The 23,140-nt window shown below is 34.4% G+C and overlaps 2 protein-coding genes across 5 annotated transcripts in view; one reads left to right on the top strand and one right to left on the bottom strand.

The window, feature by feature from the left end:
* The window catches only part of LOC127844150 (kelch-like protein 26), a 22,770-nt gene extending 13,645 nt beyond the window's left edge, over nucleotides 1-9,125 (bottom strand). Inside the window, exons 1-2 of one of the 3 annotated variants that reach the window (XM_052374163.1) lie at nucleotides 8,883-9,125; nucleotides 5,304-5,336 (exon numbers count right to left, since the gene is read on the bottom strand). The gene's annotated coding sequence lies outside the window, so the exon portion shown is untranslated. Of the gene's footprint in view, nucleotides 1-3,422; nucleotides 3,577-5,303; nucleotides 5,337-8,882 lie in introns of those variants that run through there. The other 2 variants (XM_052374161.1, XM_052374162.1) reach the window with 2 other exon arrangements.
* LOC127844151 (solute carrier family 66 member 2-like) lies at nucleotides 3,497-23,140 on the top strand. 2 transcript variants are annotated; one of them, XM_052374164.1, is made up of 6 exons: nucleotides 3,497-3,607; nucleotides 4,295-4,603; nucleotides 5,531-5,667; nucleotides 6,429-6,455; nucleotides 12,045-12,261; nucleotides 17,479-23,140. In XM_052374164.1, the coding sequence occupies exons 2-6, from the start codon at nucleotides 4,332-4,334 to the stop codon at nucleotides 17,648-17,650; spliced, it is 825 nt and encodes a 274-aa protein (XP_052230124.1). In that variant the 5' UTR covers nucleotides 3,497-3,607; nucleotides 4,295-4,331; the 3' UTR covers nucleotides 17,651-23,140. The 2 variants fall into 2 exon arrangements, with proteins under 2 accessions (XP_052230124.1, XP_052230126.1); XM_052374166.1 differs by lacking the exon at nucleotides 6,429-6,455.

Here is a 23,140-nt window from a genome sequence, read left to right as displayed (position 1 = left end):
CATAGCTTATTTAATTATCATATTTAAATGTTTCAAGGAAAACAGTTTTGAAATTAATATCAATGTGATTTTACCATTTTTCAATTCACCAATTGACCCTATTTAATTGGATTAAAAACAACAAACAAATACAGTTCCACAACATATATGAAATACATGCATTCCTTACACATTTAAAAAAAGAAAAACACACAAACAAGCTTTTTTCATTATCATAGACAGATAAAGTTAATAAAAGACTTCATAAACAAAATAATCATTTTGATAATAAATCAAGATTATACTTCAACTAAACAATTATAAATTTATGGGGGGGGGAGGAGGGGGGATCGTCTGCACTAAAACTAAAATGGTGGGAAACATCTGGGGAGGAAATGTCTTGGGGGGGAAACGTCTGGGGAGGAAACATCTTGGGGGGGGGGGGGGGGGAAACGTCTCGAAACTGACGTTTATATTATTGACAGGTGCGTAGTCAGTGCCAGATAAAAAGTATTAAAAGTGAGAAAGATAAAAGTATGATAGATTTATCATATAAGTGAAGTGATTTAAAGTTAAAAACTGATGAAAACATGTCTCCCGGAGATTAAGGGGTCGAAGAGGAAAGCAGGGACTGCTTAAACCCTTCAAGATCAGGATGTAAAACAGAAGTGGCAGGGAGGTTGTTCGGTAGCAGGCTCTTTCGGCCCCAAGCTTTTTCGGCCCAGTCAGAAATTTCAGGCTGTAAGGCCCTAAGCTTATTCGGCCCCAAATCGACCAGGCTTATTCAGCCCTATATTTTATCACACCTTTTTTTTAAAACTTAATTGATTACAGCGGGTGTTAGATTAGCTAGTCGTCCGTTTGGTGACAATATATTTTGATTATAATTGAATAAAGGTGTTAAAAATGGTAAATTGTGTTGTCGGTTTGTTTCTTTGTATTGCTTTTGATCATGGATGATTAAATGAAAGTAATTGAAAACCATTATCGTTTTAACAACTATTACCAATGTATGTAATTCATTATTGTTTTAATTGTTAAATTGTGCCAGCTTTTAGTTGAATCGATTGTCGGCTTGTTTGTTAAATATTGCGTTTGATTAAAGGTGTAAATGATGAGTATTTGTTTGTTATCTTCAATTGTTGTTTTTTGTTGGTTATTTAGCGAAATATTGTAAAAATGGTTTTTAAATGGGAACTGAGACATGCAATGCAAACGTGGATTAATCTTATGGCCTTATTGATTTGTTAATCCGGTGACACATGACACATGTATTTTACAAGCTGATAATGGCCATAATACCGGGCATAGGTGTGGGTGCTAGTCAATGGCTTCAGACAATAATGAAAGACGGGGTCATAGTAATTAAGTGTATGCTGTCTATTAGAACCTTTTTTTTATAATTGCTTTTGCAATTAAATTGATAATTGTTTTTTCTCAACTTTTAAGTTTTATTAATATGCAAAAAACTTAGTGAAATGTTATTGAAATTATAAATGAAATAATCAATCAAAATAAAAATTGTTTTATTTTTTTATTGACACAAAAAAATGGAATATTAATTGATATTATTAATAAAATTTATAATAAACAATTCAAATCGAGTGTGTGCCTTCTAGTAAAAACGAAATCTACACATCTATATACATCAACAAAATCTATTATAGCCCACCTACTATGCATACATTTATACTTTTGGTAACAAATACTAACAATAAAATTCTAACTGATCTTGCGAAATATTGTAAAAATGCTTTTTAAATGAGAACTATTGCTGGGCCAAGTGTGAGGTTGAGCGCTCTAAAACCGGTTTAAACCCCCAATGCTTTGCATTGACCGTTCCAAGGCGGTGACCCCAGCTTTATTCATTTATGTGTTATGTATGTTGTTTTGTATTGTGCTGTTTTGTGCTGTTTGGGCAATTGGTCACTTGCCTTGCCTTAAATAAAGGACCAACTAATTGTGTATAATGAGAATTCAATACTGCTCCAGCAGCTGGAGTTTCACTTCTTTATATTTATACTGAAACATAGAATGCAAACGTGAATTAATATAATGGCTTTATTACAACTTCAATATTGTTTTCTGATTGTGGTATAAGCTGGACATATACTAGTACAGTGCTCAACATTAGCGGTTGTCCAATTGCCCCTGGCAAGTAAAAGTTGGGTCCGGGCAAGTTATTTTATAATCTAGTTGTCCGCCCGGGCAAGTGCAAAAAAGAACAAAGAGCATGTAATTTAGACTTTTATTAGACTTTAATTGCATTAATCATTTTGTTAAACATTCAAAAATAAAAAAGGTTTTGTGGTGTATCATACCGATCTTAATTAAAATATATGAGGTTTACAGTTAATGTGATATTTCATGTTTGGGCAAGCGGCTTTACGTTCAGGGCAAGTAGATTTTCTAAGTACTTGCCCGGTAGGGCAAGTTGGTTTTTCGGTTAATGTTGAGCCCTGTAGTAAGAAGTGGTATTCACGTTTGATTACTTTCATATTACAATATGTGTAGAATCTATTTTCTTTAGGGATAGTTTTATGTCATTCTTTCTCAATTGCAAGATTGCGTGCGTATGGAAATAAATGGATAATTGTCAATGAAACAATAACAGTTTCGTTTATTAGTGTCAATTAATAAATCAATTATCTTATGTTCAGCTTCCCTTATTTTGTAACGTTATGACGAAATTTGCAAACACATTGTGGGCATTTCCGCGACAGAAAAATTGTTACTTTGATTGCTTATGAAAATAAATGGATAATTGTCTATGAAACAATGACAGTTTCGTTCATTTGTGTCAATTCATAAATCAATTATGTTATGTACAGCCTCATTTGGACGACGACATACCTGAAGCAAAAGATAAGAGAATCTTTTTTTCAAATGGAATTATCTTCAATAAAGATAATATCATACTGTAATAAACAATATTCCATAGTTTTAAAGAGTATTGAACAACATATTTGCAATGATTATTCAAATTAAAAATTGGGCCGAAGCCTGGTACTTGGGTCGAATGAGCCTGAAAAAAAAACCGGGCCGAAAGAGCCGACAACCGGTTGTTCCACATCACAATAGCACTTGGGAAAAATGGAAACTTATAATAATTTGCAGTGGTATGGATCTGTCTGTAGGAGAGGGGGTGCATATGCGAGTGAATCTGGTGGGTAGCTCGATATATGATGGTAGGGGCACAGCCCCTAAACCTTGAACAATTTTGAAAATGATGATTATTTAGCATGGAGTTTAATTATTGCAACTTACACATTATAACATTTGTAATTATTTATTATTTTATCAATCGCGTTATCAAATGTAGCTATTATCATTTCAAAGTTTTAGCTGATGAAATAAAATATTCTCGAAAAGCTGAAACGTAAACATAAAGACTGAGTGTAAATGTGTTTCCTTATGATAGAAACGTCTCAGTGTAGTCATACCTTTTCTTAAAAAGAACGTGTTCCTGTGTATCCTTTGTTTGCGGTTATTGCGCTGTTATGTTCGTTTTCCTTCCTTGTCGCTTGTCAGTTTTCAGTTTTCACACCGTGAAAATATTTCAGTACGCGAGTTTTCTCCCTTGATCAAACGTCAGTGTAAACATTCGATTGTAAAGCAACATCTTTAGGTAATCTTTTGGTTTCTTTACAATAAAATACATTAAAAAATGTGCATCAATTTAAATAATTTCTTAACTTCATTATCATTCTATGACATTAGGCGATAAATGAGGTTTAAATAGCGTTTGTGGGCGGGATATAACTGCAGGATACGCACCACCAATATGTTCATATCATTGTAGTGTTTGGATATCCACATCCATTCCGTTTGTTTTCAAAATCTTTATTTGTAATAACTTTTCCGAATTAAATTTAATTAATACTTTCAGAATCTTTTCAATGGTTCACATGTATCGAAGTAACCTATTTTAGGCATATACGATTCAACGGCTAGATTGAACTTTACCGGTACGCAGTTGTTTACCACTATCGACAAAGCGGGGGTTTGGGGGCGGTAGCCCCCCATACTAAAGAAATATATAGGATTATAAGGTGTTGCGTTAGTTGTTATGTGTTAAGGGTTAGGGTTAGGGTACGCTGTTTGATGTTAAGTGTTGCGTACCGGTAAAGTTCAATCGTCCCCGATTCAACAATAACACAGATAAAAGTAATGATGTGTAACTCTGACACTAATTCACTTGTTTCTGCAACCATATGATGAACGCTCGTTCAAGTACTTTAACACCCTCTTTTAAGCCAAAATAATATTAAGAAAATTACATACCTAGAAGTTATTATTAGACATTATGTTTCAGGTGTCTTTCTAAACGCAGATTGAAACTACTCATTTTGATGGTGAACATAAATGACCCAGTGAAGCAGGTTTACAATGCTGCTGATGAGGTTAAAGCTATGGTGTCTCTAAGCCTTGCTGAGATGGTCATGGAAGAGTTAACATTTGCAAACATTGCGGGTTTTATAGCCTCGGGTGCAATGATATTTGGAGGAGTGTTCCCTTTCATACCACAGTATAGGGACATCCGTCGGACTCAGAATGCAGATGGGTTTTCACTCTTTGTGTGTTTGACGTTGCTAATTGCAAATATATTGAGAATACTGTTTTGGTGAGTGTATTTTTTTATCTGTTATACATTATTTTCTTAAATAAATAAATTATAGCCTGCATTGTTATGCCCCTGGATCGAAAGATCGGGGTATATTGTTTTTGGCCTGTCTGTCATTGTGTCAGTCAGTCATTGTATGTGTGTGTCACAAAATTTCAACCTTGGTTAAACTTTTATAACTTTTGCAATATTGAAGATAGCAACTTCATATTTGGCATGCATGTGTATCTCATGGAGCTGCACATTTTGAGTGGTAAAAAGTCAAGGTCAAGGTCATCCTTCAAGGTCAAAGTTCAAATATAATTGTATTTTTTGTTCCTAAAACTTTAACCTTCGTTAAAGTTTGGTCATAACTTTTGAATATTGAAGATAGCAACTTGATATTTGGCATGCATGTGTATCTCATGGAGCTGCACATTTTGAATGGCTAAAGTTCAAGGTCATTGTTCAAGGTCAAAGGTCAAATTTATGGCTTCAAAGCGGTGCAATAGGGGGCATTGTGTTTCTGACAAACACATCTCTTGTTTCTAATGATGTCTGCATACAAATTTTCATTAAAATATACATGTACAATTAAAAAAAGGACTGTTGGACGCAAATATTGTAGGTTTAACTACATGTAGATGTTAAAACTCCAATTACCCTGTAACATAAAACCCACGCAATGCGAAAGTGAAGAGGAAACAAAACAGACACTTACCGGTATTGTTGATATAAATGAAACGAAATGGCCCTGTGAGTGTCAAATAATGAACTTTATTTTTTCACTCTATATCAATCAACTACCATTAAACTAAGTTTTAGAGAGGGTATTTGAGTCAGAAAGTCAGTCGGTTTGTCAGCTATAAATGTTTACAGTTTGAGATATGAAAGTATTCCATGTTTGTGACAAAGTTTTGTTTTCCGTAACATTTTTTGTCATTCTAGGTTTGGAAAGCGTTTTGAACTCCCCTTGCTAGCACAGAGTGTTATCATGACATTTACAATGTTAGCACTAGTGCACTTGTGCGTCACTGTGAAGCATAAAGGGGAGCTAATCAAATCCAGACAGCACCACTTTACAGGTTTGCTAGTTTGGGTTTTTATTTGTTTTACTAATGTCTTGCATTCAAGATGCACTCAGTAACAACATGGCTTTATGCATTTATGTGAAGTATTGTCCCAGATTAACCACTCCACACATGCTAAACAGGGATGACACTTTCTGCTTTATGGAATTTTTCCTTGAAAAGTTTTCTAGTCTGTAGGGAAAGTGTTGTCTCTGATAGGTTTGTGTTGACTGTCACAGGCTAATCAAGGACAACAATTTACAAATATGCATTAATCACAATTTTCATAGATAGTGGTTCATTTAAATATGATAGAAATTTGAACACTGACAGAAATATTGCTGCTTAAGCATAAAATGCAGAAGTAATTTCTAACATAGTTGATTATTTATAGACACTTGATATTTTGATGAAAAAGAGATCGAATCTGGCAGAGATAATTGGATTGCTTTGATAATTATCAGGATAATGCCTTGATGTTTAATATTTAAATATTTGATAAAAATATAATGAAAGTACTTAGCTGAAAATATGATAAAATACTTTGTTTAGACACTACCAACAATTTGATATCAAAATATCACAATTTGATGGAGCTTAAATAATATTTTAATAAAATACGAGATATAATTTGATAAAACATTAAAGATAATTTGATTGCACCTACATTATATTTTGGTGGACATTAATGCAATAATTAATTGTGTTTATGGTAAAATAACTCTGTTTGAGCAAAATACTTGACGATAACTCAATACCTCTAATTTTATCTCTAGCTTCACCTGTGCAACATCACTTCTTGGGTAGGTTGCTGCCTGTCAACCACTTTCCTGCCTTGCTTATATAATAAACACTAATGCAATTAAGAGTTTAGATAGGAACTTGTTCACACGCTGCAGCTAGTAATGCCTTTGTTATGATGTAAAATGGGCTTAATCATATACCTCAGTGTTGTTTTTTTTGTTCAAATTTGGACCAAAATTTGACTCCTTTCTCAATCTCAAGAAGTATATATTTACTGCCTGAAATTCCCAATTGAATATTTCCAAAAAAGAACATGAAAACAAAAAAGAAATTTTAACTATTCAGCTAATGAACCTTAAGTTTAAAGGCTTTAATAATTATTACAGTAAATATTTAACACTTTACCACTTAGAGATGAATTTTCTTGACTTTTTAGTCTCTTAGAAAATTAAATTTAATTAAAGACCTTTCTTACTAGATTCAAATGTTAAAGGCTTTTTTCCAACCCTTAGATACTGATGAGCAGCAAACATCATAAATCCTGAAAAGACTGCGAGTTACTCGCAGGCTGTTCTGGTTTTATGCTGTTTGCACATAGCCATTTCACTTTGCTTCTGAGTGGGAAAGGGTTAACTAAAGCTGTAATGAATACCCCGGTAGGTTAGAAATATTATAATGATTATGCAAACTAACACATGTATTATTTATAATAAAATGCTGTACTTAAACTTAATGAAACTTAATAGATTTATTATGTATACTCAATGTCATTAGAAGTGAAAGAGACTTTATTGTGTATGTCAGAATATTGTTTAAAGATTTATTTGCTCTTGAACTTTGGCAATTTTTGGATTCTTATATCATCGTTTTTGTGTACTTTGTGTCTTTAACTGGTTTCTCAGTTGTAGCTTGTCAACTTGAAACTTAATATATATTGTGTGTACAATGTACCGGTATACTATTTTGAACTGCAAGGCAGTGTTTTCATGTATATAATGATAAGTTTTGCTGCATTATGTGCCCTTGCTAGTTGGCTAATTCTGGTTACTTAAATAATCACACATGTGTACTTTATGTCACTTATTGGTCTCTTATGTATACTTAAATAATCACACATGTGTACTTTATGTCACTTATTGGTCTCTTAGTTTTCTTAGTATCAACTTAAAACTTTTTGATTGTGTTGTTTAAAGTTAAAGATGGTATTTGTGTGTATTTGACACTATTCCTTGCAAAGTTATGTGCCCTTCAGCAGTCTTGCACTAAGGACACTCACATCGTTGTAAATGTTGTGCACTTTGTGTTGTGAACAGTTTTCGACATATCAAAACTGTATCTAGGTCAAAAGTGAATCAGTTACATAAATATTTTGTAAACCTAATAATATGAGTCGTGTTCTGAGAAAACTGGGCATAATGCATGTGCATAAAGTGTTGTTCCAGATTAGCCTGTGCAATCCGCACAGGCTAATCAGGGACGACTCTTTCGACTTTTGTGACATTTTTCATTTAGACGGAAAGTGTCATCCCTTATTAGCCTGTGCAGACTGCACAGGCTAATCTGGGACAACACTTTACGCACATGCGTTGAGCCCAGTTTTCCGTATGTATTTATACTGAGATTTTACATCATCCCACACCATGTCCTGTAAAACAGGTATTCTATACTGTCAGATTAAGAGCTATAGAATTATAATATCTAATGTATTATGACGATGCTTTTTATCCATCCTTATCTAATTTATTAAAATAATTAAAGCGGGTATATACGATTTTTTATATGTGTTTAATTGTAATATATTGATAAAATATGTTACAATAACACAAAATAGGCAAGAAAAATTATACATTAAAGCCGAATTTCATAAAATGCAGCAAAGACAAATTAGCGCCCCAAGCCGATAGTGACGTACATATTTTCCTACAATAACCGAAGCATTAGTCTTTGTATTAGGATCGGAGATAGTGTTCGTGTGTCGTATGAATAGATATCGTTGCAGGAATTCAAATAAACCGTTAAACTAAGTTTAGATGCACATCGTACATGTATGGTATACATGCTGGCGAATTCGGCTGTACAGCCGTTTTCAATTTCAGAATTAAATATCTGGCTTATTTTACATTTTTCGACACATGTTCTTCTTAACTTTTATTTTAATTTATATTGAAATATATATATAATAAGTTTTTTACACAGTTTATATAAATTCATAAATATTTGACAAAATCGTATATACCCGCTTTAAAGTAGAAATTATCACACAAATGGTATTGAAAATGAATTTTCACAAGTGAAAACTATGACATGGATAGTGCATTATAAGTTACTCAGTGAAATACTTATTGTATGAGTTACTCAGAGAAATGCTAATTGAATTGCAGCGTTTACTGTATGTTTTAACACAGCACTTCCAAATAATGTCAAATATGTGCACAAATACTGGCATTTGTTACGATTACTGGTCAAAAGAAGTGTTAAGTCCTTACCTTTCTTTAAGTCTATTTTGGCTTATAAACATCCTAATAATTCACAAAAATGTCTTGTAAGATGTTCATTGTCTAATAACAGTAATTAAATACAATTATCTTGTAAATAAAACAGGAAAAGATTAACACATTGCAATAATATCAGCACATGTTCACAACTGAATAGTAATTGTACCGGTTTATGCTTTGATTTACCCTATTATTCAGATTGAACAGAAAATCATGTGAACAACCTCCTACAAACGGCGGAAGAGCATTTTGCATGCACATATACAGTTCTGTTTGACAAAGTTATCTATTTTGTGCTAATAACCTTTACTGATTTGCCTTATCTTTAGTTTGCTTCATAACATCTTTAGATTCCAATGGCATATGCATTGTGCTCATACTTACGTAACTTAAATAATTGTTAGTTTTGAATGACTTAAATGTAGGTGTTACTTGTACGTGCTGATTTCACTTGTCCACAGCATAATATTTAAAATATGAGCTGGGAAAATTGGGCTTAACTTAGATTTGCCTGTGCAGTCGGAAAAAGGCTTATTTAGAGACACTTGCCTCTTGTATGAAATATCCGTTCTAAGGATTTCTCTCAACGAAAATCAAGTTTAGTTAGAAAGTGTTGTCTCAGAGGAGCCTTTGCAGATGAAAGACCAATTTGTAAAGAAATGTAATTCAAAAGGACAGTTACTCTTCTGCTCATACATTTGGGGTTCTTTCAAAACAATGGGATAGGGGAGGTTAATTAATTTTCATTCATTCTGAAGTTATTTCTCTTTTATACCCCCACAAACGAAGTTTAATGGGGTATAATTATAGGAGTGAGCTTGTCGGTCTGTCCGTATTAAGTGTCCACTCTCTAATTCAAGTAGTCTTCATCCGATCTTCACCAAACTTGGTCAGATGTTGTATCTAGATAATGTCTAGGTCAAGTTTGAATATGGGTCATGCCCAGTCAAAACTAGGTCACAGGGTCACTAAGTGCATTTTAAACATTGAGCATGGTGTCCGCTCTCTAATTGAAGTAGTTTTCATCCGATCTTCAACACACTTGGTCAGAAGTTGTATCTAGATGATATGTACGTCAAGTTCAAACATGGGCCACGCCGGTAGAAAAACTAGGTCACAGGATCACTTAGTGCGTTTTAAACATTGACTATGGTGTCCGCTGTTTATTGTCAAGACAACATGCAAAATATTCTGTGTCAATGCAGCATGTGGGAGTATTCGTCACGTCTGTGACAAAGCTCTTGTTATTCTTAAAGATTGAGAGCATTTATCTAACCCTTTATGACACGTATTTCTACGCATTTGTAATCCCATAGAAAGTTACATTCAATTAAATACCTTTCATACTTAATTCAAGTTTAATTCATTTCCAACCCTTAGAAACTGATGAGCAGCAAACAGCATAAAAACCTGAACAGACTGCGAGTTTGCATATTGCCATTTTCACTTTGCTTCATTAGTAGATAGATCACAATATCAAAATGTGTGTGCACAAGAACCATTTTTCCAAATCTCATTTAAAATATTGTTCATTTGGCATTTTAAATATTACTTATTCTAGTTTTGTGTTTCTGCTTTGAGATTAATAATTATTTTTATTAACCAGGTTTTTTAACCAGGTTTTCCGAAGGAAAAAACTGGTTATTAGATTGGCGAATGCGGGCGGGCTGGCTGGCTGGCTGGCGGGCGGGCGGAACAAGCTTGTCCGGGCCATAACTATGTTGTTCATTGTCAGATTTCAAAATCATTTGGCACATTTGTTCACCATCATTGGACGGTGTGTCGCGCGAAATAATTACGTCGATATCTCCAAGGTCAAGGTCACACTTTGAGTTCAAAGGTCAAAAATGGCCATAAATGAGCTTGTCCTGGCCATAACTATGTCATTCATTGTGAGATTTTAAAATCATTTGGCACATTTGTTCACCATCATGGGACGGTGTGTCGCACGAAAGAATCATGTCAATATCTCCAATGTCAAGGTCGCCACGACTAAAAATAGATTTTTTTAAAAAACAAACTTACAAAGGGGGTTAATTTTGTTTGTTCATTTCAAAAGTTCAGTTTGAGTTTTCTCCCTTTATCAGATTTTTTTTTCACAATGAAAACCTGGTTTTGTGACAATTTTGTCCCTTGTTTGCTTTTTCAAGAGTAATACATGTAAGTATTTTCATTTGCAATTAGCCAGAATGCAGTGGTTGAAATGAATATTTCAATATATATATTAAATTTAGCATCAATCTTAAGCCCTTCTTCATTTGGATTGTGTACTGCCGGAATTAATTTCTCATATTTCAGATGTCAGGTGACACACACAGTTATATTTGGTTAAAGTTTAAGGTTTTAATTGAAAGTCATCAGTGAAAAATTGTTTTCTCAATTCATAAAATATGAATATGAATCTATCATATTTGACCTTGTATTAGTATTGTTCATCAGACTAATATTCTCTAATATTATTGTTTTTTCAGACTTTGACCTAGTATTATAACTGTTGTTTCAAATTTTGACCTGTTAATATTGTTTTTGTTTCAGACTTTGACCTATTATTAGCTCGGCTGTTTTCGGAGAAAACCCGAGGTATTGTCATAGCCAGCTCGTCGTGTCGTGTCCATTGTCGTGTCGTCCGCCGTCCGTGTCTTGATAAAACCTTAACATTTTGTCAAGGTTTTGAACATTTGCTCTAAAATCAAAGTTCTTCAACCTACAACTTTAAAACTTCATATGTAGCTGCACCTTGATGACTTCTACATGGTCAAAGGTCAAGGTCACTGTGACCTCTAAGAAAAAAAAAATATGTCAAGCATTCATTGATTCAAAACTGCACTCGCAGCCGAGTGTGGCACCCGTTGTGCGGTGCTCTTGTTAGTATTATAGTTGCTATTTCAGATATTGATTTTGAATGAGTATTGTTGTTTCAGACTTCGAACTAGCATTATTATTGTTGTTTCAGACATTGACCTAATTTATTATTGTTGTTTCAAACTTTGACCTACTCTCACCTAGTATTATTGTTGTTGTTTTAGACTTTGACCTACTTTCACCTAGTATTATTGTTGTTGTTTTAGACTTTGACCTACTCTCATTTTGTTTCAGACTTTTACCTAGTTTTTTGTTTCAGACTGTGATCTAGTGTTATTACTGTTGTTTCAGACTTTGACTTGGATCACTTCTGGCAATGGTCAGAGTTTGGCAGCTACGTGCAGTTTACAGTGGCATTCTCAGCCTTGATGGGCGTCCTTACCTTCATCCTTATTTCCAACTGGGTGTTCATAGAGACCATAGGGTTCCTTGCAGTGTTTGCAGAGGCCATGTTGGGAGCCCCGCAGTTCTATCGCAATTTCCAGAATAAGTCTACGCAGGGAATGAGGTTTGATATCACTACACTAAATTTAATATTTGCGCTCCAAGCATATTGCTAGCGCTTTATTGATTTGTGGTATCCTTGCTTGGATCCTTTTGTCCATGTTATATAACAGTGTACAGATATTGAGCTGAAACCACAAACATGTGATAATGGTTATAGAAACCCATGTGAATGAAGTCGGACCTTGGACATTTATGATAATATTTGCTGATGTCCGGTATTATTCCCAAAACTATCAGACCTGGTGTCCGACAAACAAACTTTGTAAAAATGTGTTTTAATCAAATATGAAAAAGAAACTAGGAATATGTTAAAGGGGCCTTTTCACGTTTTGGTAAATTGACAAAGTTAAACAAAATTGTTTCAGATTCGCAAATTTTTGTTTTAGTTATGATATTTGTGAGGAAACAGTAGAACTGAAAATTAACCATGCTCTAAAATAGCCATTATGTGCATCTTTTGATGATTAAAAAACCTGAAAATTATAAAGCGTTGCAACGCAAAATGATTGAATAGTTTGGAGAGTTCTGTTGTTGTCGTTTGTGAAACTACGAGGATTACTTATATAAAGTATAAAATACTTCCTTAATTGTATGAACATGGATGGCCGAGTGGTCTAAGTGGGAGACTTTGTACTCCAGGACTTAAGGTTCAAGCCCTGTTAAGGGTTACTTATTTTTATGCCCCCGGATCGAAAGATCGGGGGTATATAGTTTTTAGCCTGTCATTGTGTCATTGTGTGTGTCCCAAAACTTTAACCTTGGTTAAAGTTTTGTAACTTTTTTAATATTGAAGATAGCAACTTAATATTTGGCATTCATGTGTATCTCATGGAGCTGCACATTTTGAGTGGTGAAAAGTCAAGGTCAAGGTCATCCTTCAAGGTCAAAGGTAAAAAATCATTGTATTTTTCTTTCCTAAAACTTTAACCTTCGTTATAGTTTGATCATAAATTTTTGAATATTGAAGATAGCAACTTGATATTTGGCATGCATGTGTATCTCACAGAGCTGCACATTTTTAGTGGTGAAAGGTCAAGGTCATCCTTCAAGGTCAAAGGTCAAATTTATGGCTTCAAAGCGGCGCAATAGGGGGCATTGTGTTTCTGACAAACACATCTCTTGTTTCTTTTTTAATTTTGTTCTTGATTTTTTAGTGGAGCTTTTTGAATCGAATGTTAACATTTATCAATATAAAGAATTTAATGACAAACTTCAATACATGTCAAAATCTGTGAAAAGGCCCCTTTAAAAAAAGTACGGACTGGTTATCTTTTATTTTACTTTGATAGATTATTTAACATTTAAATAAAATGGCTTTTACCAACCAGTCTTACTTGCTATCTTTGCTAGTGTCGTTACAAACTCCAAGCAAGATTCTTAGAAATATTGCACCTTTTTATGCCCCCAGATCGAACGATCATGGGTATATTTTTTTTGGCCTGTTTGTCTGTCATTGTATGTGCCTGTCTGTCATTCTGTCCCAAAACTTTAACCTTGGTCATAACTTTTGCAATATTGAAGATAGCAACTTGGCATGCATGTGTATCTCATGGAGCTGCACATTTTGAGGGGTGAAAGGTCAAGGTCATCCTTCGAGGTCAAAGGTCAAATATATGGCTTCAAAACGGCGCAGTAGGGGGCAATGTGTTTCTGACAAACACATCTCTTGTTTTAAGTATTGATCAAAGAGCTCTCTTCACTTTTAATTGAAAGTTTTACCATTTGTTTTCATAGAGAGGGTTTGTATTTTTAGCTCATCTATTTTTTGAAAAAAAATTATGAGCTATTGTCATCACCTTGGCGTTGGCGTCGGCATCGGCGTCCGGTTATGTTTTGCGTTTAGGTCCACTTTTCTCAGAAAGTATCAATGCTATTGCATTCAAACTTGGTACACTTACTTACTATCATGAGGGGACTGGGCAGGCAAGGTTAGATAACTCTGGCGTGCATTTTGACAGAATTATGTGCCCTTTTTATACTTAGAAAATTGAAAATTTTGGTTAAGTTTTGCGTTAAGGTCCACTTTTCTCAGAAAGTATCAATGCTATTGCATTCAAACTTGGTACACTTACTTACTATCATGAGGGGACTGGGCAGGCAAAGTTAGATAACTCTGGCGTGCATTTTGACAGAATTATGTTCCCTTTTTATTCTTAGAAAATTGAAAATTTTGGTTAAGTTTTGTGTTTAGGTCCATTTTATTCCTTAAGTATCAAAGCTATTGCTTTCATACTTGCAACACTTACTAACTATCATAAGGGGACTGTGCAGGCAAAGTAATGTAACTCTGACTGGCATTTGGACAGAATTATGTGCCCTTTTTATACTTAGAAAATTGAAAATTTGGTTAAGTTTTGTGTTTAGGTCCACTTTATTCCTACAGTATCAAAGCTATTGCTTTCATACTTGCAACACTTATTAACTATCATAAGGGGACCGTGCAGGCAAAGTTATGTAACTCTGACTGGCATTTGTACGGAATTATGGGCCCTTTATACTTAGAAAATTGAAAATTTGGTTAAGATTTGTGTTTTGGTCCACTTTACCCCTAAAGTATCATAGATATTGCTTTCATACTTGGAACACTCACAAACTATCATAAGGGTACAGTAAAAGGACAAGTTGCATAACTCTGGTTGTCATTGTTACGGAATTATGGCCCTTTTTTGAATATATGGTTAAATTTTGTGTTTCGATCCACTTTACTTCTTAAGTATCATGGCTATTGCTTTCAAACTTCAAATACTTTCATGCTATTCCATTTTATTCCTTAAGTATCAAAGCTATTGCTTTCATACTTGCAACACTTACTAACTATCATAAGGGGACTGTGCAGGCAAAGTAATGTAACTCTGACTGGCATTTGGACAGAATTATGTGCCCTTTTTATACTTAGAAAATAGAAAATTTGGTTAAGTTTTGTGTTTAGGTCCACTTTATTCCTACAGTATCAAAGCTATTGCTTTCATACTTGCAACACTTATTAGTTATCATAAGGGGACCGTGCAGGCAAAGTTATGTAACTCTGACTGGCATTTGTACGGAATTATGGGCCCTTTATACTTAGAAAATTGAAAATTTGGTTAAGATTTGTGTTTTGGTCCACTTTACCCCTAAAGTATCATAGATGTTGCTTTCATACTTGGAACACTCACAAACACAAACTATCATAAGGGTACAGTAAAAGGTACAGTAAAAAGAGTTGCATAACTCTGGTTGTCATTGTTACGGAATTATGGCCCTTTTTTGACTTAGTAACTTTGAATATATGGTTAAATTGTGTGTTTCGATCCACTTTACTTCTTAAGTATCATGGCTATTGCTTTCAAACTTCAAATACTTTCATGCTATCATGAGGTTACTGTACCTGGCAAGTTGAATTTTACCTTGACCTTTGAATGACCTTGACTCTCAAGGTCAAATTATTCAATTTTGCTAAAATTGCCATAACTTCTTTATTTATGATTAGATTTGATTGATACTTTGACAAAACTACTCTTACCTGACATACCACAATAGACTCCACCCAAACCATCCCCTGTGCCCTCCTCCCCCCTCCCCCCCTCTATTTTTTTTTTCATTTTCTCACAAATGACCACCACACCCTCACACTATACCCCCACCCCACCCCACCACCCCCCTCTAATTTTTTTTTTTTGAATTTTCTTTTAAGATCATCTTAAACGGTTATGTTTGAAATACCGTCCAACCATCGCACCCAAAAAATCCCCCCCCCCCCATCCCCCCCCCCCCCCCCGTTTTTTTTTTTTTTTTTTCTCTTTTTTGGAAGATAATGTAATAAATGTCCACAACCCCACACTATACACCCCTCTTCACTCCACCCCTCCCTCCTTTTTGATTGAAAATGAGAGTCCCTTCACCTTTAAAAAGAAAATAGATGAGCGGTCTGCACCCGCAAGGTGGTGCTCTTGTATTAAGTTGCTATTGTATTGTATTTAGAATTGGTAGATATTGTTAACATCGTAATAATATTAATAAAAATAAACTTTATAAACGGTATTTTCTATTGTTTGGTTAAAGAAGAACAAGGTCTGGTAAAGTTTGGTGAGGTCTGGTAAATATTAAAAGTTATTTGACCACTTGTCCAGTAAATTTTTGTTGTTTTTTGCATGGGTTGGTTAAAAGGTGAGTTCACTAACCAAGGCCTAAGACTTTTACCTGCTTAAAATGTATTAATGTGAAATTTAATAAGAGCTGGTTGTGAAACAGTTTGTCTGGCTTAACATTGCTAAATCAGAAACATGGTCTGAGTTGAGGGTCTCCAATGATACCCTTGGCATATAAATACAATCTGTATGTAAGTTGAGGCAGTCCTTCCCAAATGCCTTTATTGCTGGACAAAGTGAATGAGGTACTGGTAATGATCATATCTTCGTAAACCAACTGACAGCACAATTGTCTTGATCTTTACTGTTTAACGGAAGGGCCAAATAACCTTGAATATGTGCCCTGTTCATGAATTAATTATTTACGGTAAAACAATAAGCAAAAGACATATGGCTGTTATTTTCTCCTTTTGGGTAATGCTGAATATATAAGATACTAAAATCATTCCAATTGTGTATGCAACCAGTGCACGAATGTGTAACATTCAAAGATACTTTGTTATTTATTTGGCAAATTCCGCCTTTAGATTTCGATTTTCAATAAATAAGTGATGGGAATCCAAATGGGATTTCATGATCCTTGTAACAAATTAAACAACCTCAACTACATATAATATATATAATTTTACATGAAAATTTTTAAAGTATTAGTTTCTTTGAATTCTTTATACATACCACCTTATAGAGTATGCATTAAATCTGGTTAAAGGACATCATTTGTAATGATGATACTAGTTGTTTTATTTTCTATTCTATTAATGATATTAAATATATAATGTATATTTGTAACTTTGAAATATGTATCTTACGTATCAATAAAAAATACAACCAGTCCTCACTCAGTGTGATTGGCAAAATTAGCCCATGGCTTAAACTGAGAATACTTGGCCAAGAAAAATTGAATTTTGCTGTAACATGTACTTCATTAAACTCTTAAAAAGCATAAAACATAGTAAAATGTTTGTTATTCTGCAAGCTTTGGATCAGGAAAAAGTTGATCAAGCTCTTTAAATGCTTTATTTTGATCAGGATTGCGTAACGAAATGCACAAAATACCAGAACTTCCAACTCAAGCATGTCTTTGCTTTCAGTAAGAAGATGGTGGGCATGTGGACGTGTGGAGATGTTTTCAAAACGTGTTACTTTGTGATCCGTGAAGCCCCGGCCCAGTTCTGGATCTGCGGCTCTCTGCAAGTCATGATCGACATCTCCATTTTTCTGCAGGTGTTTGCGTACAGAAAATCACATCGCGCCGTCAGTTAGTTGCGTACAATCTGTAGGCTTCTTTTGTTAACTTTTATTATATTTATTAATTACTTCAATTCAATGCATTGTTGTTCTTAAGGATTTATGTTTATGTCTATAATTTGCATGTATTGGTATTTACCATTTTTTGCTGTTTTGATTATATCCTGTTAATGTCATTTTTTGTCTAACACTTGTTTATTCTATACTGCATTTTCAATTTTCCAAAATTCTTAAGTTTAAAATATTTTCTATATTTTTTCTATAATAAACTGTATAAGCAAATATCTACATCTATTTAAATTTAAAAAATCTGAAATCACATGACCTTAACGTCTTATATTTGGAACCTAACATTTTATTACATTCTTCAACAGCAAAAAATTAAATTATGGCTTTGGGGTAAAAACTGGTCTTAGATCTACTTTTTATGCCCCCGGTAGGGTGGCATATAGCATTTGAAATGTATGTGCGTCTGTCCGTCCGAAAACTTTAACATTGGCCATAACTTTTGCAATATTGAAGATAACAACTTGATATTTGGCATGCATTTGTATCTCATGGAGCTGCATATTTTGAGTGGTGATAGGTCAAGGTCTTCCTTCAAGGTCAAAGGCCAAAAAAAGTAATCAAAGGGAAGTAACAAGCTTTAAAGGTAGATAATTTATATTTATCATTTGGCAGGTACAGATCATTTTTTCAAGGGAAGTAATATTGTTTAAAGGGATATAATAACAAAAAAAAATCAATCAAAGCAGCGCAGTAGGGGGCATTGAGTTTCTGACAAACAATTCTCTTGTTTAATTAAAGTTATACTTATTATAAATGACAATTTTTTTATAAATAAAACAAGTAATTAAGTTTGTCAAAATAAGTAGTTAGTAAGTTTATTTGTAGTTTATAACTACTTTATTCTGAAAAAATTAGTGTGTCAAATTTGAGCAGAAATTTTCAAAAAAGGGCTGTAGAGAATATAAAGCAGTGCTTCTCCAGATATGCCCTTGAATCAGTATACTCCAATCAGGTGTCATAATGTACCGCTTTAATGAGACTCTGAAACCCCACTTCACTTTCTAGGAAAGCACAGGCTGGTCTCTAGCTACGCTGGCGGCATATGTGAGTCGCGTTCTGAAAAAACTGGGCATAATGCATGTGCTTCAAGTGTCGTACCAGATTAGCCTGTGCAATCAGTACAGGCTAATCAGGGACGACACTTTCCGCTTTTATGACATATTTCGTCTTAATGAAGTCTCTTCTTAGCAAAAATCCCTTTTTAGGCAGAAAGTGTCGTCCCTGATTAGCCTGTGCAGACTGCACAGGCTAATCTGGGATGACACTTTTAGCACATGCATTATGCCCAGTTTTCTCATAACGCGAATCATATCTTAAACCTAATTTTGTACGACGGGGCTAATAATGAAAATTTTATTAAGTTTTGTGTTTTGGGCCGCTTTACTCCTAAAGTATCATAGCTATTGCTTTCATACTTGAAACACTCACAAACTATCATAAGGGGACTGTACGGAACAAGTTGTATAAATCTGGTTGTCATTTTTACGGAATTATGGCCCTTTTTTGACTAAGTAACTTTTAATATATGGTTAAATTTTGTGTTTACATCCACTTCACTTCTAAAGTATCAAGGCTATTGCTTTCAAACTTCAAATACTTTCATGCTATCATGAGGGTACTTTACCTGGCAAGTTGAATTTTACTTGACCTTTGATCAGATTTGATTGATACTTTGACAAAACAACTCTTACATGACATACTACAATAGACTCCACCCAAACCATCCCCCATGCCCGCCCCCCCTCCCCCGAATCTTCCCCCCCCCCAAAAAAAGAAATAAATTAATTTTCATTTTTTTTTGGAAAAATCATCTTATAAATGACCACACCCTCACACTATACCCCCCCCCCCCCTGACACCACCCAACCCGACACCACACACCCCCCCCTCAATTTTTTTTTTAAACATGGTTAAAAAACAAAAATATTTATTTTTATTATTTTATTTTTGAAAGACGATCTAACTATCCCACCCAAGAATCCCCCCCCCCCCCAAAAAAAAAATCTTTTATTTTTGTTTTGTTTTTGCATTTTTATTTCTTATTTTTGGAAAATAATGTAATAAATGACCACACCCCCACACTATACACCCCTCTCCACCCCACCCATCTATCTTTTTTGATTGAAGAGTTGAGATAGTTCCCTTCACCTTTTAAAAGAAAAATAGATGAGCGGTCTGCGGGTGGTGCTCTTATTTCCTGTGCAATAATTCTTAATTAAACAGACTTTTTCTGTTATTCATATTTTGTATCTCACAATGTAGCAGACTTATCAGTTATCAAATCAGTAAAACAAACCCTCATACCAAACATAACTGTAAACAAACCCTCATACCAAACATAACTGTAAACAAACCCTCATACCAAACATAACTGTAAACAAACCCTCATACCAAACATAACTGTAAACAAACCCTCATACCAAACATAACTGTTAACAAACCCTCATACCAAACATAACTGTTAACAAACCCTCATACCAAACATAACTGTTAACAAACCCTCATACCAAACATAACTGTTAACAAACCCTCATACCAAACATAACTGTTCCTTTGTTGTGACCAAGTCAAAACCAGAAATTTGGACTTTTAACATTAGGTAATTACAGGAGTGCCAGTTATAAGTTACTCAAATTCAGAATTTAATCAATATATCATTGTAAGTCTGCTTAGATATATTAGTGAGATAGATGTTCCCGAAAAAATGTTTTGGTTCTCTTTATCTCTTGTTTTTTTTTAGAACTGTCACAGTAATGTTTAGGGAATTGTTCACAGTTTGCAAGATAGGAAAATAAATAATGTAGATAAAAAAAATGAATGCATGATATAAAAACAAGCAAAATAACACTCCTCCTTAAATGTTTTTTTAAATAGAAGCACATTTATGTATAATTTTGATTCATAATCAGTTGACTACTTGAGTCGTGTTCTTTGAAAGCTGGGCATAATGCATGTGCGTAAATTGTCATCCCAGATTAGCCTGTGCATCCGCACAGGCTAATCAGGGACTAAACTTTCCGCTTTAATGACATTTTTTGTTAAAATGAAGTATCTTAAGGCAGAAAGTGTCGTCCCTGATTAGCCTGTGCGGATTGCACAGGCTAATCTGGGATGACACTTTACGCACATGTATTATGCCCCGTTTTCTAAGAACATGACTCAATTTAGCATTTGAAATGATTTTCATCAACTATTTGAGCCTCACTCTGGGAAAATAAGGCTTAATGCATGCGTGTAAATTATACGCGTTCTGAGAAAACGGGGCTTAATGCATGTAGGTAAATGATACTCGTTCTGAGAAAACGGGGCTTAATGCATGTGTGTTAATGATACTCGTTCTGAGAAAACGGGGCTTAATGCATGTGTGTATATGAGACGCGTTCTGAGAAAACGGGGCTTAATGCATGTGTATAAAGTGTCATCCCTGATTAGCCTGTGCAGTCTGCACAGGCTAACCAGGGACAACACTGTCCACTTTTATGATATTTTTGGTTTAAAGAAAGTCTCTTCTAAGTAAAAATCTAGTTTAGGCAGAAAGTGTCGTCCCTGATTAGCCTGTGTGGACTGCACAGGCTAATCTGGGATGACTCTTTATGCAGATGCATTAAACACCATTTTCAAGGAGCACGGCTCAAATTGTCATCCCAAATTAGCCTGTTTGGATTGCACATGCTAATCTAGGAAAACACTCTCTGGCCAAACTTCTTGTCTGTAGACAACCTAGGGCTCTGTTGTTTTAAAAGTTGCCCATTAGATAATGAATAAATGGTACAGTAATTTTTTGCCACCATTCTTAGATTTTATATTGTTCTTTGAATAAAACAGTGTTCTAAATCGGTTTGAGAATTCAAGTATGCTGCATAATTTTGCCGTATGTTCTGGCAAAAAAGAAAGGGATGTATGTCTCCAAACTTTAATCATCGGTAATTAAACCAACATTTGAACACCTTGGTCGTTATTTGTGCAGACGTCTAACATATTTAAAGGGGCCTTTTCACAGATTTTGGCATTTTTTAACTTATTCATTAAATGCTTTATATCGATAAATGTAAGCATTGGATCGTAACAGCTCCAGTAAAAAATCAAGAATAAAATTTAAAAAAGGAAAAGAACATTGACCGGTCCAGGTTTCGAACCAGTGACCCCTGGAGTCCTGCCAGAGTCCTGAAGTAAAAACGCCTTAGCCTACTGAGCTATTCCGCCGAGTACACATTCATGAAGTATTTTATACCTTATATAAGCAATCTTCGTAGTTTCACAAAATTTAACGACAAAAACAGAACTCTCCAAATTATTCAATCGTTTCGCGTTGCAACGCTTTATAATTTTTAGGTTTTAAAATCGTCAAAAGATGCATATAATGGCTATATTAGACCATGGTAAATGTTCAGTATTACTGTTTCCTCACAAATATCATAACTAAAACGAAAATTTGCGAATCGGAAACAACTTTTTTCAATTTTGTCAATTTACCAAAGCGTGAAAAGATCCCTTTAATGGGAAACAAATAATTGAAATATTGTTTACATGAGAAATTATGTGATGAATGATTGTAATATCATTAAATGATAAAAAAATAAGTTGTTGTCAATGACTAATTTCTAAAAAGAAAGTATTCTAATAACCTGATTAATGTAAGCACAATTCTATTGTTTTAAATGTTTAAAAGTTAGTTTGTGTTCTGTGTGATGTGTCTGGGTCTGTTTAACAGACAGTTTGTTTCATATCAAATAAACCTATGCAGCTTTGTTTCAATCATGTTCTTCAAATGACTTGCATTATGCAAGAATACGACTTCTGCAATATGCGACCTGTGTAGCTCAATACCAGACTGCTAAACAGACCAGCCTGAGCATTTGCCCAGTCTTGTCAGGAGCTACCCTGCTTGCTATTAAGTCATGCAAGGTTTCAGTCTCATAAGCAGACAGTTTATCTCATGACCAGTCTACGTGACTGCCCAGACTGGTCTAAGGCTGCCCTGGCAGCATATGCGATAAGATCCATTTTCGCATAACGCGGGTTTAATTGCACCTGCTACGATTGTTTTGATGCTTCCATAAAGCGATTGTACATGAGTCAATGTGATTGTCGATATATCAAGTACTGGTATACAAACAAATTTCATTATAATACTCATTATTAATATGAACTGTGGTATGCCATTGGTCTTATGCCAAATGCTGCAGTCTGGTCAGGAGCAACAATGTCACTCACTGTCTAATTACGGGGCGGAGTAGATTTGATAAGACCACGCACATTTACATACTGGTTTGGAGCTACACTTGCCGCATATGTCATAAGACCCATTTTCGCATGACGCGGCTATATTTACTTTTGTCATAAAACTGGTATCCATAATTTTTACTATGATGTTTGTCTGGGTAAACCAGATAAATTTATTATATCCATAACATCATTAAAACTGTCTAGATTTCA

This window comes from Dreissena polymorpha, chromosome 9 (assembly GCF_020536995.1).
Source record: "Dreissena polymorpha isolate Duluth1 chromosome 9, UMN_Dpol_1.0, whole genome shotgun sequence".
NCBI classification, from domain to species: Eukaryota; Metazoa; Mollusca; class Bivalvia; order Myida; family Dreissenidae; genus Dreissena; species Dreissena polymorpha.
The sequence above is the reverse complement of the archived record's forward strand: the minus strand, read 5'-3'. Positions and strand labels throughout refer to the sequence as shown.